General features: G+C 45.4%; 1 protein-coding gene across 1 annotated transcript in view; it reads left to right on the forward strand.

Moving 5' to 3' along the window:
- Window positions 1-18412, forward strand: part of EFCAB6 (EF-hand calcium binding domain 6) — a 168313-nt gene that overhangs the window by 136926 nt on the left and 12975 nt on the right. The window contains exons 26-27 of the mRNA XM_043967890.1: window positions 1606-1801; window positions 6503-6694. Of these exons, the coding sequence (XP_043823825.1) occupies window positions 1606-1801; window positions 6503-6694 (388 nt within the window). The remainder of the gene's footprint in view (window positions 1-1605; window positions 1802-6502; window positions 6695-18412) is intronic.

Below are 18412 nucleotides of genomic sequence, written 5' to 3' on the forward strand. Positions count from 1 at the left end.
GTGTAGTGGCAGCCTCATTTATTTAGTGCTGCCTGTATGTGCCCACTGTGAGAGGGTGGGAGGAGGGCTCACAGTGGAGGAGGAATAGCTGATCCATGGCTTCACAAAGCTCATAGGTTAGTCATAGCAGCAGCCACTGAAAGTGAGAGAGATATCAAGGCTGGCAAGCATTCGCTGTCCATTATCTCCCTTCATGCTCCCAGCTCCTTGGACAAATTGCTTAACCTCTCTGGCTGTTTCCTCATCTGTGATTGGATGAATGAATGACAAAACATTTATTCCACACTTAGGATATGCCCCTGTGCTAAGGGCTGAGGGTACAAATAGTCCTTGATCTCATGGAGATTACACTGATTAGGGAGATTACGAACCCAGGAGGGCATAGGTGCAGGGCAGATGGTAAGGTCTGGTGGTGATTAGGGTGCACATGACTGCAGGATGAAGGGCAATGCCTGGCCGTCCTTAGGGTTTGGAGGCAGGGCTGATGGCAAAGTCTGGGGAATGTAGGTGGCCTCTCAGGTCCCTTCCAGCACAAGGTCTGTAATCTTACAAGGAGCCCCATTTTACAGATGAGGAAACTGAGGCTTGGCTCAGGCAAGTGACCTCCCTGTGGGTATCTAGTCAGTGCCAAAGGTGTCTCCTGACCCGAGGACAAGCACTCCTTCTCCTAACCACACTGTTCCCTCCCCCTTTTCAGTCTCACACATTCCCCTCCTTCATCTGGTCAGCTCACACAGCCAGCACCACATCTGCTGTCATGAACCACAGGATCACAAGAGAGCCAGCATCTGTTTGCAGAAGAGTAGTGGAGTGTGACTTGCTCAAGGCCATGCAGCCAGGGAAGGTGGGATGGCCTAGTGGAAAGGGTGTTGGCTTCACCCCCAAACCTGGGGAATACTGGATAAATCCCTTCTATCCTGCGAGCCTTGCTTTCCCCATCTATAGAATGGGAAGGTTGTTGGGACTGGAACCCGGGTCTCCTCCTAGAGTGGGGATCCTGGCCTGCTTGAGCAGGTAGTTTGGGGAAGCCTAGAGGCTGAGCCTTCTCAGAGCCATGTCTGAAATGGCATGGGATGATAAAGAAAGCCGTTTACATAGAATTACACTCACCAAAATTGGTTTTAAAAATCGAGTGCACAGACCCCAGGTTAAGAACATTGGTGTGAGGGACAGTGAGCTGGTGCAGTGGATAAAGCACCAACCCTGAATTCAGGAGGACCTGAGTTCAAATCTGGCCTCAGACACTTGACACTTACTAGCCATGTGACCCTGGGCAAGTCACTTAACCCTCATTGCCCCACAAAACAAAACAAAAACAAACAAAAAACCCCCAAACATTTGTGTTAGACAAAATGTCTCAGTTTTAGGTAAAAGAGTAGTGAGATGACATGTATGGATACACACACACACACACACACACACACACACACACACACACACACACAGGGAGAATGGTCTGGGTCTCTAGCTGAAATACCAGTAAAATGAATGGTGAGGTCAGAGGAGGGAGAGCTCATTGCGGATCACCGCATTGCAGGAGAACCATTTATCTAGTGAACAGCGCCTTTTGTCACTGACTTCTTTGTGTGTGTTTTTTCTCTTTAGCTGGGGGATCTCCTATAATGACAATATCATCTACTACCACGAATTCCTGAAAGCCCTTGATAACTTAAAACGTGTCAAGGCTCATCCCAAGGAGAAGGAAGAGTGTCAGCCCATTGTCTTCTCAGTGCTGACTCCAGACCAGGTCCTGAAGAAGATGAAGGAAATGGTCTCAGCAAACTACAACACCTTCTTCAAGGTACTGCCCTGCCTTCCTTACCACCTTCAGAGGTGTTTCTGGGGTTCCCAGGGCACCGTACTGGCTCTCCTGGTGACTCTTGTCTCCAGCTCTCACCCTGTCCCTTCCGGATGCCTGGACATGCTCCATCCACCATATCCATGGCTTTCTGAGACTTCTACCACTACTTCCCTCTAAGAGCTGGTGAGGTAGATGAGCCAAGGGATAATTGTACCCATTAGACAGATGAGAAAATGGACTCCAAGACGGGCAGTGGAATGCCCAGTGTCTCAAGGCCATCATTTCCATAATGCTTCAGGGCTTACAGAAACACTTTAGTGACATAGATTATACCTCATTTTTTTTTAAATGAAAAGAATCAGGGCAAAGTGGATGAAGGATTGAACTTTGTGGTAATACACAGATCTGGGTTTGAATCCTGCCTCAGATACTTACTAGCCATGTGACCTTGAACAAATCACTTTGATCTCTCTTAGTCTCCATTCTGCTTCCTTAAAATGGGTATGAGGATCCAATGGGATAATGCATGTGAAGTGCTTTATAAATGTGAACTGTTACTGTAATGTTCCAAATAAGGATATTGAGTCTCAAATCTAGTGAGGAGAATAGGGCTCCCCCACAGTGTCATGAATCATGAGGGGCAGAACCACTCCAACTGAGGGCTCTTCCTCCCCCTCCAACCCCTGTGCTTTCTAGAAGGACAGCAGAGTGGATAGGAATGCCACCCCACCCCAGGTCATGAGGTTCTTGTGCCTTCCCTCTGTTGGGGCCACAGCTGGTGGCTATGGCCAAGGCAAGAGAGGGGTCTGAGGAACACCTGGGAGATGGATGGGAGTAACCAAAACAAGCCTGAAGAGAGGGGGAAGAATATGCAAAGAGCCGAGTTTTTGCCCAGTCAGTTTCAAAGAGTCTCCATTAAATTGTTGGTGTATTCCTTGGTGAAGTTAATGGTGTTGGACAGAGGTGGGCACTCCCACAGGGATTCACAGGGTCTGCCGCTGATGGGGGCTCTTTTTTCCTGGGACAGCCAACAGCTCCTATCTGCTTCTCCAGTCTTTTTCCTAATTGGACCCCAAATCCAATTCTACCTACTGCTTCTCTGGTTTCTTTAAAAGCCAAAGGAACATGAAGAGCAAAAAATCTGGCACTGAAAGACATTGGTTGTATCCTTGGCTTTGCTGTGTGGTCTTGAGCATGTGGTCACTTTTTTTCTGGGCCTCAGTTTCCTCTCAGACCATCCCACATTCAGATCTCAAAGTGATTTTTGCTTTTTAAAATTTTTAAATTAAAAAGTCATACTTTAATATTTGTTTTTTAAAATTTTGAGTTCCCAATTCTCTCCCTCACTCCTGAACTTCCATAACCTATTGAAAAGGCAAGAAATATGATATTCGTTATATTCGTGAAAAAAACATTTCTGAATATGTTTGCAAAAATAAAGCAAGAACATTTATGTAAGTAAAAAAGTCTGCATCAGTCTGCACCGAGTCCCTCAGTTCTCTCTCTGCAGGTGGATAGCATTTTTCATTATGGGTCTTTTGGAACAGTCTTGAATCATTGTATTGATCAGAATATTTAAGCAGTTCACAGTCAATCATTGTACAGTATTGCTGTCACTGTGTACAATATTCTCCTGGTTCTGCTCACTTCACTTTGCATCAATTCATACAAATCTTTCCAGGCCTTTCTGAAATCATCCTGCTTGTCATTTCTTAGAGCACAATAGTATTCCATCATAATCATATACCACAACTTGTTCAGTCATTCCCCAATTGATAGACAATTTGCAATTCTTTGCCACCACAAAAGAGCTGCTATTAATATTTTTGTGCATGTGTCTCCTTCTCCCTTTTCTTTGATCTCCTTTAGATACAGAATTAGTAGTGGTATTGCTGGGTCAAAGGGTAATTATAATTTTATAACCCTTTGGGCATAGTTCCAAATTTTTCTTTGGGTATTGTTCAAATTAATCTCCAGAAAGGTTGGACCAGTTTACAACTCCACCAACAGAACAGTAGTGTCCCTTCTTTTCCACATCCCCTCCAACATTTGTCATTTTCCTTTTCTGCCATATTAGACAATCTGATAGGTAGGGGGTAGTACTTCAGAGTTGTTTTAGTTTTTCTCTAATCAGTAGTGATTTAGAGAATTTTTTCAAATGACTATAGCTAACTTTGATTTCTTCTGAAAACTGCTTGTTCATATCCTTTGACAATTTCTTCTGAAAACTGCTTGTTTGTATCCTTTGACAATTTATCAATTGGGGGATGACTCATTTTTATAAATTTGGCTCAGTTCCATATATATTTGAGAAATGAGAAAAGAGAAACTTGCTGTAAAATTCTGCCCCCCCCCCCGCCAATTTCCTGCTCTCTTAATTTTGGCTGCATTGGTTTTTGTAAAAGAAATTGTTTTGATTGCGTAAACATTTCAAGTGATCTTTCTAAAGCACAGTTCAGACCACGTCACTCCCCTCCTCAGTAGACTTCGGTGGCTCACTATTGCCTCCCTGTTCAAATAGAAAAGCCTCTGTGTGGTGTCTCTAGCCCTTCATGGCCTGGCCCCTTCCTCCCTTCTCAGTGTTCTTCCGCCTCCCTCCCCACCACACAGCCTTTGATCCAGTGTCACTGTCCTCCTGGCTGTTCCTTGGCCAAGATTCTTCATCTCCCCGCTCTGCTTGCTTCCCCTGGATGTCCTCTATGCCTGAAATTCTCTCCCTCCTCATCCGTCTTTCTTCAAGTCCTAGCTACAATCTTGCCATCTTCTATAGGCTTGGGAAAGGCTTCTCCAGGGATCCTCTGGGGGAGGTTTCTAGAAGCAGCCTCTTAATTCAGTGCCTCCCCCCCCCCCCAGTCATGGTCTCTGGTTATCCCGCTCGTATCTTCTCTGTGCCCGTCTGTTTGCAGGCTGTGAGCTACTCAGGAGCCACGAGGCTTTTTGCCTCTGTGTCTGCCCCTGGCACTCAGTACAGAGCCCGACACCCAGTAGGTGCTGATCTAAGTGACGCTCGCCCTGACTCGTGAAGCAAGGCTGTCAGGCTCTGAGGCTGGGTGCTGCCAGGATCGGCAGCTTCTCTGCTGCGGGCAGAGCTGGGCGCCCAGAGCAAGGCCTGGGGTGCATCCTCCTCCAGTCCTGGAAGCTTCCCTTCCCAAGGATTCCAGATCCCCAGGGCAGCTTAACTGCCATTTCTTTCTGCAGAGATTCCCTTCGAGCGCCCGTGTCCAGCTTGGCCTGAGCCAGGCCCCGCACAGAACACGCCCGAGGGAGGCGAGGGACTTGTCCGCCTTAGCCTGCCCGAGCTCAGGCGCCCGATAGTCTCGAACCTGAGATTTCTGAAGGTATGGGGCCCAGTCAGTTCTGGAGCGGCCCGTTCAGCCCGTTGGGTGCAGGATCGAGGTGGGTCTGGCCCCCATGTGATCGATGCAAGGCCTTGACTGGCAACAGGACAGTAGACTCAGAGCTGGAGAGGCTTTCTCAGAGTTCATGAGGCCCCCAAGAAGGGCGGGCCCCAGGCCCAGGCTGTCCCTCTGGGGAGGCTCTCCAGAATCAGCCCTCTGCCCCTCCCCTGCTCCATGCAGCCACGGGGACCACTACCCAGAGGAGCTGTGTGTCCTATGGGGACCAAGAGCTGGATTCTGGGTAGCTGTATTTCAATAGAATTTGTTTTCTTTGTAATCTCTTTTTATGCATTTACAAGCACGATTCAGAGAAGGGGGCCAGAGTCCTTACCCAAGGAGGCCCATGACACAAAAAAGGTTAAGAATCCCTGATCTCGAAGGAAAAAGGAATCGCAGAGCCCTTGTGTTTAGCATGAATTCTTCAGGCATTTAAGAGTTCAGTAGGGGCAGCTAGATGGCGCAGTGGTTAAAGCATCGGCTCTGGATTCAGGAGTACCTGAGTTCAAATTTGACCTCAGACACTTGACACTTACTAGCTGTGTGACCCTGGGCAAGTCACTTAACCCCCATTGCCTGCAAAAAAAAAAAAAAAAGAGATTCAGTAAATTCCCCTGCCACCCAGCCTCAGCCTACTTACTGATTTCCAATGGGTCCTTCAGCTTGTCAGTGAAGACACTCAATACACCTGCCTATCCCTGGCTGAGCATCTTGGAGGGCACTGTCTTATTCCTCCTGCTTGACAAGTGGGGAAACTGAGTCAGGGTGACTGGCCCACAGTCGTCCCGTGGAAGTGTCAGAAGTAGAACTCGGGCTCAGCCCTCTTTTTCTCGAACCTAGCTCATTGTTTCACACCAACTTGGGTTTTCATGATGGCTAATAAAGACGATTTCTGGCCAGAGGGGTCCAATATGTTGAAAGGTATTTGATAACGCAGCTGCTATCTTTGGCCTTTGGGGTAAAGGCCTCGATTACCCCTTGATGAACATCGATGTGTGTGGGATGCCTGTTTTGTGGTTTCCTGGGAAGCCAGGCCTGGTGGAGAAAGCCCAGGACTTGGCACAAAGTTTGAACCCCCACTCTGCCCCTCACTGGCTAAGTGACCTCCTCCCTCTGTAAACTCTGAGACTATAGAATTGTGAGACATCTTTCTAAGTAAATGAGGATTCCTAAAAAATTCTGACACGGGATTAACTTTATGGTGCATTTTCACATGTCTCAATCTTCCCTTAGAAACAATGCCTGAGAAATATTTCTGAAATCTGTGCCTAGCACTGACAGGTCTGCATCCTTTTTTCTTTGCCAGGCATTTGCTGCATATGATAAAGAAGATACAGGCATAATCAAAGCGTCAGATTTTGCACAGGTCATAAAAGATTTATGCCTTAAGCTCAAAGACTCTCAATACACTTATGTGCTGAAGAAATTAAGACTTCATCTCAACACCCACATAAATTGGAAATTTTTCCTCCGGAACTTCCCGTGTTTCTTTGAGGAGGTAAGAATGTCAATGAAATGTGCACCACGTTTGTCAAAATACTTTTAATGATTATTTAAAATACGAGAGGACAGATGAATGGCATTAGGGAACTCTTAAGGAACAATGGGTTCAGCTCTCTTGTGGACCATCAGATGTGGACGTGGGCTGCTGCTGCTGGTGATGGTAGAGTTTTCAAAGACGTCTCTAATCAAGGGGTCTCAGCATTGGAAGTGCCCCCCGAGATGATTAAGTTATTCTCCTGCCTAGTGTTAGGAACATAGGATTTCCCAACCTCTAAATAAGTTGGCTCTGAGAATTTTGATTGCTTCATTTGTTATCTGCATTAAAAAAGGGACAAGTGACTCTCGACAGTTATACATCATATTCAAACAATTAGGAGCTAGCTATTAACTTTTTTTAAAAAAGCATTATTTTTAACATTCTTTTCATTTTTAATTTTGAGTTCCAAATTCTCTCCCTTCTTCCTACCCCTCCCCCACTCATGGAGAAGGCAAGCGATAGGATATCAATTATACATGTGAAATCATGCAAAACATTTCCATATTAGCCATACTGCAAAAAAAAAAAAAAAAAGGAAAGAAAGACATCAAGAAATATAAAGAAAGTGAGAAAATGATACTTCTGCACTCAGAGTTCCTCAGTTTTCTCTCCGGAGGTGGAGAACATTTTTCATTGTGAATCCTTTGGTGTTGCCTTGGATCATTGGATTGGTCAAGTTAGCCACTGGTCTCTGATCTAGAAGGCAGTATTGGAGTGGGGGAGGGGTGGGGTGGGGTAGGAAGGATTAGGTTTGGGTTCCAGCTCTGGCACTCGATTCCTCGATGATCCAGGGACAAACCACTTGATTTCTCTGGGTCTTGGTTTTTTCATCTGTAAAAGTGAGGGTAGGATCTAATCCGATGTTCAGAGAAGTGTCTGATGTGATAGACAGTGCGCTGGGAGATGGGCAAGTCCTTGAATCTTTCTGAGCCTCAGGCCAAAGTGTTTCCACTTTTAGTGTCCTCCACAGAGGAACTGCGCATGGTTAAGTCAATGTTAAAGACCCATGATTTTGTCTGTAGGGGAAGAGATCCACGAAATCACAGGTGCTTGACTGCCATGGTAACCCAATCCATGACCTGATCCATGGGGCTCTGTCTGGAGGGTGCTCAGAGAAGCTGACTCACCCTCACCCTTAGGACTGGCTAGAAGGTCATGAATTCTGAGCAGCCATTGGGGGTAGTGGCGGGACACGTGACTAGAGATGGGCAGTGGACAGTCGGAAATTGGAGGCCTGAAGCTGGATGAGGGGTTGGGGCAAAGATGGAGATGCGGAGCAGAGAGGATGAAATGAGGGAGAAGAGACAGTGTCCTTGGTGGGGACCGGGCGGGGGGAGTGGTGAGGGGGAGATGAAACTGTCCCAGGGAAGAGAAGGCACAGGGGGAGAGGGAGTGGAGAACCAGGAGAGAGCAGATAAGGGAGGGGTGAGCTTTGAGGAGGAGGCAGTAGTCAAGGCGGATTTGAAGGGGTGATCTTGGCAAGGGCAGGCCCAGAGCACTGCAGTTCCAGTTACGGTCACTAATGGTCCAAGGGCAGCTCTGTGTGTGGGTGGGGGAGACGCCCCCCAAAATCCCATAAAAGTACTAACTTGCAGCCTGGGAATAATGTATAAATTGGGGAACGGGAACGCACTGCTGGCTGGGGAAGCCGCTGGCATTTGACAAAGGGAAAAAAGGGGAAAAGCACCCTCAGGTAAGGCCTCTGCCAGTCATTCTCTGGGTGACTTTTGTGAGCAGCTGCCTCTCACTGGGCCTCAGTTTTCCTCCTGTGTAATCACACTTGCTCCACTCCAGGACATATTGGGAGGAAAGTGCATTTTAAAGCTGCATCCTAGACTTGTGCCACCATAAGCAGATGGCAGATGCAGAGCTGCTCCCAGACTCTCATATTGTCCAAGAGGTAGCCACTGGTGTCATTCTGGCTAGTAATAATAAGAAGTCACAAATGAGCTAGGCTGCAGGGGAGGAGTAGCCAAATCAAGCCCAGCCTCTTCATTCTGGCATTTTCTTTTTTATTTTCTGCTTAGCATGAAAATTTCTAAATTTCCCCCTCCCCCACTCACTGAGCCGGCAAGCAACATGAGATCAGTTAAACATGTGAAATCAGGCAAAACATATTTCTGTATTAGCCATATTGCAAAAAAAGTAAGACAAGCAAAGAAAGTGAGAAAATTAGATTTCACTTTGCACTCAGAGTTTACCGATTCTCTCTGGAGGTGGAGAACATTTTTTTATTGTGAGTCCTTTGGAACGGTCTTGGATCATTGTACTGATCAAAGCAGCCGAGTCTTTTACTGTTGATCATCGTTACAACATTGCTGTTAGTGTGCATGATGGCCTCCTGGTTCTTGTGACTTCATTTTGCATCCATTCATTTAGGTCTTGCCATGTTTTTCTGAAACCTCCCCCCTTGTCATTTCTTAAAGCCCAGGAGTATTCCATCACAACCATATGCCACAACCTGTTCAGCCATTCCCCAATGGATGGGCATCCCCTCAATTTCTAATTCTTTGCCATCACAAAAAGAGCTGCCAGAAATATTTCATGCATTTAAGTCCTTTCCCTTTCCCTTTGATCTCTTTGAGATACGGAAGTAATAGTGGCATTTCTCGTTCAAAGGGTATGCACAGATTTATAGCCTTTTGGACATTGTTCCAAATTGTTTTCCAGAATGGTTGGACCAGTTTTACAACTATACCAACAGTGCATTAGTGTACCTTTTTTCCACATCTCCTCCAATATTTGTCATTTCTGATAGGTACAAGATGGTACCTACTCAGAGTTGTTTTAATTTGCATTTCTCTAATCAGTAGTGATTTAAAGCATCTTTTTATATGAGCCTCTTGTGTACCTTTTTTATGTGAGAAAATTTGACCCATTCTACTTCTCCCATCCTTCTGCTCTCAGTGCATCCCTCTTTCTCACACTGCCTTTTATTCATAGATAGTTGTGATTTCTTCTTCTGAAAACTTACTGTTTATATACTTTAACCTTTTGTCAATTGGGGAATGGCTCTTATTTTTTGAAATTTGATTCAGTTCTTTATGTAGTTGAGAAATGAGACCTTTAGAGAAACCCTGTAAAATTTTTAAAATATTACTTCGTTGTTTATGATACCTTTTAGCAAAATGATGTTTCCCTAGTTATCTCTTTTAATTAGGTGGGTTTTTCCTTTTCCTTTATCTAAGATCATGATTGCTACTCCTGTCTTTTTTTTTTACTTCAGCTGAAGCATATTTGATTCTGCTCTAGCCTCTTATTTTAACTCTGATGTGTGCATCTTTCTGTTTCAAGTGTGTCTCTTGTAAATGACATATTGTTAAATTTTGGTTTCTAATCTATTTTGCTATCTGCTTCCATTTTATAGAAGAGCTCATCCCATTCACATTCACAGTTATTATTACTAACTGTATATTTCCCTCTATCCCATTTTCTTCTGTTTCTTCTCTCTTTTTTATCCAGTTCCTCCTCAAATGTCTGTTTTAATTCTGACCATAGCCTCTCTTAATCTCCCTTTGATCATTCCACCCACCCTCTTTTGTTTCCTTCCCCTCCTATTTCCCTAATGGGTAAGATAAATTTCTATACCCAACTGAGTTTGTATACATGTCCTTCCCTCTTTGAACGAATTCTTATCAGAGTGAGGTGTAAGCATTACCTGCCACCCTCCCCTCCATTTCTTGTGTACCTTTTTCACGTGAAAAATTTTGCCCCATTCTACTTCTCCCTCCCTTCTGCTCTCAGTGAATCCCCCTTTCTCATGCTGCCTTTTATTCAAAGATCATCTCACTATAATAGACTCATAACCATAGTATTTGTCTGTATAGACTCCTAACTACCCTAAAAATGATAAAGAACTTAGGAGTTACATGTATCATCTTCCCATATAGGAATGTAAATGGTTTAACTTTGTTGAGTCCCTTATGATTTCTCATTCATGTTTGCCTTTTTGTGCTTCTCTTGAGTCTTGTGTTTCAGTGTCAAAATTTTTATTCAGCTCAAGTCTTTTCATAAGGAATGCTTGAAAGACTTCTATTGCATTAAATAGCAATTTCACTCTGAAGGATTGTACTCAGTCTTTCTGGGTAGGTTATTCTTGGTTGTAATCCTAGTTCCTTGGCCTTCCAGAATATCATACTGCAAGCCCTTGGCTCCTTTAATGTGGAAGCCACTAAATCTTGTGTGATCCTGATTGTGGCTCCATGATATTTGAATTGCTTCTGGCACTTGGCAATATTGTCTTCTTTGACCTTGGAGGGCTGGAATTTGCTTATAATATTCCTGGGAATTTTTATTTTGGGGTGCCTTGTGATTGATGGATTATTTCAATTTATATTTTACCCTCTGGATTTAAGCTATCAGGGTGGTTTTCTTTTATGATTTCTTGAAATATGATGTCTAGGATCCTTTTTTGTTCACATTTTCAGGTAATCTAATAATTCTTAAATTCTCTCTCTTGGATCGATTTTCTAGGTCAGTTATTTTTCTGATGAGATATTTCACATTTTCTTCTATTTTTTTCATATTTTTGATCCTCATAGAGTCTCACCATCTTACCTTTAGAGAAACCCTTCCATATGTGTTGTTTCTCCCAATAGAATGTGAACTCCTTGCTTGGAGATAAGCACCATGCTTGGCACATAGTATGTGCTAGATAAATGCTTTCTCCATTATTCATATATTTTTTCCATGTTTCCCATGCCACTAGGATAAACTTTCTGAGGACAAACACTGTGTGTCACTCCCCTAGCTTAGGAACCTTCAATGGCTCCCTATTGCTTCAGAGATAAAGTCTAAACCATAATAAGTACCCATTAAAGAGCTGGATTCTTCATGCAGGTGGGAGGTGAATGGCCCCATGGTAGATGGGTCTTAAACTCAGGGCTTCTGCCTCCAAATCCAGTGAATCTACACTACAATGGGGGAGTAAATTGGACTTCTTCCAAAGAGCATTTCCTAGGAAAGATGGGTGGGTGTGGGAGAGAAAGACAGAGACAATGACAGAGACAGAAGGAGGGAAGGAGAGGGAAAAAATAGGGGGAGGAGGAGAGAGAAACACAGAGACAGAGATGGGAGAGACAGAGAGATGGAGAAAGACAGATGAAGACAAAGACAGAGAGAGGAGGAAAGGGGATAGAGAAGGGGAGGAGGAAAAGAGAAGGATGAAGAGACAGACAGATACACACAAAGACAGGAGGAAAGGAGGGGGAGAAGGAAAGGGGGGAGGGGGAGAGAAACACAGAGACATAAATGGGGAGAGACAGAGAGATGGGGAAAGACAGACAAAGAAGAAGAGAGGAGAGAGAGAAAAGAGGCAGGAAGGGGAGAGAGAAGGGAGAGGAGGAAAAGAGAGAGACAGAGATACACACAAAGACTGAAGGAGGGAAGGAGACAGAGAAACAAAGAAGAGGAGAAGGGGGAGAGAAACACAGAGACAGACAGAGACAGAGAGCATCATTTAGTGGCGTGGGAGCCGCCCCATTCACCAGTCCCTCTGTTCTGCCAGAAAGAACAAGCAGCCAACTCTTGGGAGATGGTAGAACTCAGGCAGGTCCCTGGCCTCAATGCAGAGACCCTTCCTTTCCTTTTTCTTTTTAAGTCATGACCCAGCAGAAACCCACCTCCAGCCTCTCTACTTTTCTTCCAGTTTTATTGCCATGTAAGTAATAGGCTTTTGAATGAAACCCTCCATTCCATCCTCTGAGTAATTAAATGGATCATAGAATGTCAGAGCTGGCTGGGTGCAACCTCGCTCCCACTTGGCAGACAAAGAAACAAAACCCCAGGAAAGGTGGACCGAATTGCCCTGTGAGGTCTCTGAGTTAGAAGGCAGTGGGGCTGGAATTTGAACCCAGGACACAGACTCCACATTCAACCTCTGTGATGTCCCTGTCCAGCCCCTGGGGGCCCAATGAAAATAGTGCCTGGTTGCTGCCATCATCTCTGCTAAAGCCCGTCCCCTTGGCATGGAGAGAGGAAGTTTAGAGTGTAGTTTTTGCCATTAAAGAAGATCCCATAAACCACCTTGAAATGTTTGTAATCTTTTATTGGCTTCATCAGTGTCCCTTAGATTTATTTTTCTTTTTTACTGTAAGTGTCACACTGTCCATGTATGTTTAAAGAGAGCAAAAGAGGATGTGGGCAAAGCTTTCTTTTCTGGAGGGGCAGCCCTGGAGATTGCTGTGAACTAGATGGAGTCAGCTGTGTCAATATGTCACAGTGATGACTCACACTTTCTTTGGAAGCTGAATGCTCTTGATAGGAAGTGAATGATTTAAAGATCCCTAAATCTCTTCCTTGCTCACAGCTTCCCCTGCTGTTTCCCTTCTTGAAGGAAGGGACCATATTTCACTTTCACATCCACAGGATTTAGCGCTGGCATACAGTAGGTGCCTAATGAATGCTTGCTTGATAGATTGATTCAGAGGAGGACCTCTAGCTAGCAACTCTTCTCTTTTCTGGGCCTTGAATTGCTCCTCCATAAAATGAGGGGAATTGGCCCAGATAGATTGATGTGGGCAGGGGCATGCTGGAGCCACCTCCCACCAGTGGAAGCTCCCATTGTGAAATTGAAATTTTAGTGTGAGCATTTACACCTTGAAAGTCTCGAGCACCACAAATCAGGGCTTGATTGTTTTGTGGGTTGTCTAGATAATGTTAATAATGCAGACTAAATTTAAGAACGTGTCATGCATACCAAGTTGATTGTTAAATATTTGCCAGCACACTGGACTGGGGGCTCTGCAAGGTTCATGACTCAGGGCACATGGAAACCTGATCCCCTCAGACAAATCCCATCCCCCACCCTGCCTCAGTTTCTTCCAATGTTAAATGATGATTTGGGACTCGATGAGTTCTAGGGTCTATTACTGCTGTGAAATTCTGTGATCCATTCATTCCAGTTGTCTTAGTTCTGACCCTTCACTGTTGTCTGGGACAAGACTGAACCATGCTGGGGCCTCAGTCTCCCCATTTGTAAACAAAAGATAGTTATGCTCAGAATCAATTAGAAGGAATTCATTTCAGTGGTCATCAAGTCCAGCCCTCTCTAAGTGGTCATCCAACCTCTGATGCACATCCTCTCACAAGGGCAGAAGCCCATCACCTCCTAAGGGAGTCGATTTAATCTTCAGACCAGTCTCCTTGGACATTTTTCCTTCCGTTAAAACCTAAATTTGTTCCTGCAACTTCCCCCCATTGCTCTGTTCCTCCTTCTTCCTTCAGATCCCTGGAAGCTTTTGCCATGTCCATCCCCTCCTTCGAGTCTTCCCTTCTCCAGGCTAAACGCTCATAGTTCCCTCCACCAATTCTCGTGTGTTGGGGTGGGAGGTATGTGTGGTCAGTTCTTTCACTATGCTGGATCCCAGTATTTATCTCTTTGTTGTTCTGCAGATGTGACCCGTGGCCAGGGCAGGTGGTTCAGCAGAGCCCTGTATGACCTCACTTGCTCTGGATACTGCCTCTCAAGGCAACCTTGGACAGCAGTAGCTTGCTCCTGCTGGGTCACTGGATTTTAATCAGATAAAACACCCAGGTCATTTAGGGTCCGCTGTCTAGCTGGGCTTCCCACATCTCTTATTTGCGAAATTGATTTTTTGAACCCAAGTGGAGAACTTTACATTTATCTCAATTAAATTTCATCTTATTGGAGCCAGTCCATGTCCAGCCTGTTGGTGTGTGTTGAGGATTCTGACTGCCATACAACAACTCTTTTATTTTGTTCCTTTTGAATAAAGATACAATGGGACTTTCTAGTGGAGAGTCCTATCCTTGGGGAAAACAAGGTGCTGCTTCCTCCTGACATTTCCCTCCAGGAGTAGGGAAAGAGGAAGTGAACAAACATGTCTTAAGTTCTTCCTATGTGCCAGGCATTGTGCCAATCACCACACGGTTATTATCCATTTGATCCTCACAGCAACCCTGGAAGGTAGGTGCTATTATCTCCATTTTAGAGTTGAGGAAACTGAGGCAGCAGAGCATCTGAGACTACCTCCATTTTGGTTATGGATTGGCATTTTGTGTCCCTCAAAGAGGGTGCATGGTTAGGATGGTATAATCGAGGCAGTGGTTAGGATGGTATAATCGAGGCAGTGGGGTCCAAGAGCATAGTGGGCTGGACTTAAGGTCAAAGAAACCCTCTCCCTGAAGGGAAGAGTGATTCATCCCTAGATCTCTATAACCAGGAAATCCTCCTTAACCTTCCTGAGCCTCAGTTTCCTCTTTTGTAAAATCACACATTTCCTCCCTCACAGTGCTGTTATGAGGAAGCCACTTGGAAGTGCTATGGAGATGGGTTATTATTATCAGTGATGTCTCCTTTTTATTGTTAGGGATGATTGATTGAATGAATGAAAGAAGTATTTATTATGTGTTTACCACATTACTCCTGCTTGATGATAACTATAATTAGTGACAGTGTTGTACAGTGGATAGGGTACAGGGCTTGGAAATCAGCAAGACCTGGGTTTAAATCCTACCTCAGACACATACTAGCCATGTGACCCTGGGCCTTAGTTTCTCTATCTGGAAAATGAAGGGTCTGGCTGTGATGGCCAGCTCTAAAGCAAAGATCTTTTATCTGGCCGGCCTCATGGCTGCCGGAGGGGAATGGGCTGCTTTCTACCAGCCCATAGAAGGGTGATGTCATCAGCAACTCAGCTCCTCATTGGGAGAGGATGGGGGACTGACCTCCTGCTAGAACTGCCCAAGCACTTTCCTCTCAGCAGTTCTTGGAGGTGGACAGGTCATTGATTGAGAGCAGGTAGGGCCCTGAGAGGCCATTCAGTCGACCAAGTCCATTGAGTTCCACTTCTGCTGCCTTTCCCAGAAGGCAAATGGGTCTTAGAACGGTGAATTGCCTCGCCGATGGTCAACCACCCAGGCAGTGATTGGGGAATTAGGTCTTGAACCCAGATCCAGTCCTCTTGAAACAGGGATGTGAGAAGTGACTTTTTTGTTCCTGTTTTCCAGGCAGGGCAGCTAAGGCTAGGACATGGTGAGGGCAGAAGTGCTGCTGGCCGCTTCTTGTCCTGGGGTCTCCCCAGGGGAGGACCCCAACACACCCACTATTCCCATTTTTCTGTTGGGGCTGTTTTATCCTTTTTTTCTTTTCATGACAAAGCTTTTTAAAAAACTGCTGTTGTTTCTTTAAGTCTTCATTTCTTCCTGGTAAATACAAATGAAGATACAGTACAATTAATTTGCTTGCTAATCAAAATATTTGATCAAATGAAGCAATTTTTCAATTCTTAGAAGCAATTACCCCGTTCTTCAGGAAGAAGAAGGATTCTTTCCTGAGTGATTCCAATTAGGATTCTTGCTACCTCCCGGGTGGCCGGCCTCTGCAGAGCGAAAGGCTTCCTCTGCTCCCCACCAACCCACAGCCCTGCAGACACCCATCAGGCACTGGGGGAGACAGTATACATATCTACATATAGATGTAGGCACATAAAAATAGAAGAAAGCAGATATGTAACGAATACTAACCCAGAATTCACTAAGTGAATCATGCAGCTTAATTAGTAAATTGCAACCTTTCTAACTGTTGAACTCATATCCTGGGTGCATTTGTATTCCCAGAATTCTAGGGTGGGCAGGGGCCTGTTCTCAACCCCCACCTCCCCTTCAGGCTTGATTAAGTGCCACAGAGCTCGGGGGCAGCCAGGAGCCTAGAGCTAGAGGGCCCCTGGGACCACTGCATCCAACTCTCTTTTCACACATGAGGAAATAGCTTTGGAGCCATGCTTTGGGGTCCAAAGCCCTCTCCTCACCATGCCCCTGAGGGCTCTGCTAGAAGGGATCTCAGAGGCTGTCTCTCCAACCCTCTCATTCCACAGGGGAGGAAATGGAGGGACAGAGAGGGGAGGAGATTGATACAAAATTACACAAAATTATACAAAAATACAAAATTAGCCTGGAGAAGGGAAGACTCGAAGGAGGGGATGGACATGGCAAAAGCTTCCAGGGATCTGAAGGAAGAAGGAGGAACAAATCCTGATCCAGGATTTGAACCCAGATTCTCCTTTCCATCATATCAAATGACTTCTGAGGTCCCCTCCAGTGCTGCCGTGACACGGTTCTGTGTCTTCACTGGTTTTTCCACTGTTTGACGTCCCCCAAGCCCATGCTGGAGCCAGGCAAATTCAACCCAGCACAGAAGTCAATTGAATCAAAATGAATTGAAGTTAAATGAAGTGCTCGTGGCTGGGTCCTTTGTGGGCCATACATTGATGTGTGGTCCAGGCCTGGGCTCTGAGAGCTGACTCAGCTGTAGGACAACACGAGCCTGGGTGGCAGCAGCAACTCAGGCAGAAAGACCCATTTTCTTCTGAAACTTCTAGACAAGAGATGGGTGGTTGTGGAAGTTAGATCATTGCATGAACAATTTACCCTTTTACTTTGCATGGAGAGACAGACCCAGAGCACAAGGGGCTTCAGATACTGGAGGGAGTGATTTAAATCTTGGAGAAGTGGGTGGCAGACCTCTGATAAATTTCGCCGGCTTAATAGTCTCGGACATGAGAAGTAGAATAGGGAAGGTCAGAGCTGGAAGGGGCCTTAGAACAGGAAGTATGAAAGCTGAGATGGAATTTAGAACATGGAATGTCACAGCTGGGAAGATTCTTAGAACGGAGAATGATTAGAGCTAAGAGAGGGACCTTAGAGCAGGTGACGCGAGAGCTGGGAGGAGCCTCAGAATATAGAACGTTTGAGCCAGGAGGGTTCTCAGAACATGGAATGCCCTTAGAACACGGAATGTCAGAGGTGAGTGCAGCCCTAAAACATAGGATAGGGCTGAAAGTCTTTCAGTTGGTCCATAGGTCCTATGCCCTCATTTTCCTGAGGAGAAAGCAGAGACCCAGAGGGCAAGTGACCTATTCCAACTCACAGTGGGGGAGGGGTTAGAACCCAGGTCTCACCACCATCTGCCAGTGAAGGCCCTCAGGATTATTGGAAACCTCCGAGTCTAGTGAGCATGCTTGGAATCGAATTCCAGAAATTCTCTTAAAATGGACAGGGGAAGGGGGATCCCCTCAAAATATGTTATGAATAGATCTCATCTATAATCCTAAAAATTCTGCTAATAATTTTATTTTAACTTTTAAGAAATAGGTAGCCCAGCCTTGCATCTGGGCCAGTTGTGGGGCTGGAGGGGAGTGGGGAGGCTCAGGCCGCCCTCGGGAGCCAGTGAGTGAGCACCAGCCACAATGCAGACCTGCCTCCCACATCTGCATGCTCAATCCCTCTCCTCATATTTCTTCTCTTAATAATACAGCTGTAGCTCCTATCCTGAGGGGACTTTTTATGTAAAGCGTAGTTAATATTGGAAAGTGTTATTTGCATCTGAAGATGGTGGTGTCTTCTCTGATTAGGAGAAGCATTCCGTCTAGTCAGGGAAAAAGCATCATTTTTTTCCATTCAGATATAATGATCCTGGGAGAAGTGACAGAGAAATGATCGGGCCAGACCAGCCGCCATCTGCTGTTCCCGGCGTCGCCTCTCCCTCGGAGAGCGACAATGGCGAGACAGGCTGGTAGGACTGGGAAGGAGCACCCAAGATCCTTGTCTTGCACTGATTTCCCCTTACAAGAAGTCTGACTCAGGCGAAATCCTCCCCGGGCCAGCAAGAGCCTGATGGAATGTTAAATAACATAACAGAAGTGCCCGCCCCCATTT

The sequence above is a fragment of the Dromiciops gliroides genome, chromosome 5 (assembly GCF_019393635.1).
Source record: "Dromiciops gliroides isolate mDroGli1 chromosome 5, mDroGli1.pri, whole genome shotgun sequence".
NCBI lineage: Eukaryota > Metazoa > Chordata > Mammalia > Microbiotheria > Microbiotheriidae > Dromiciops > Dromiciops gliroides.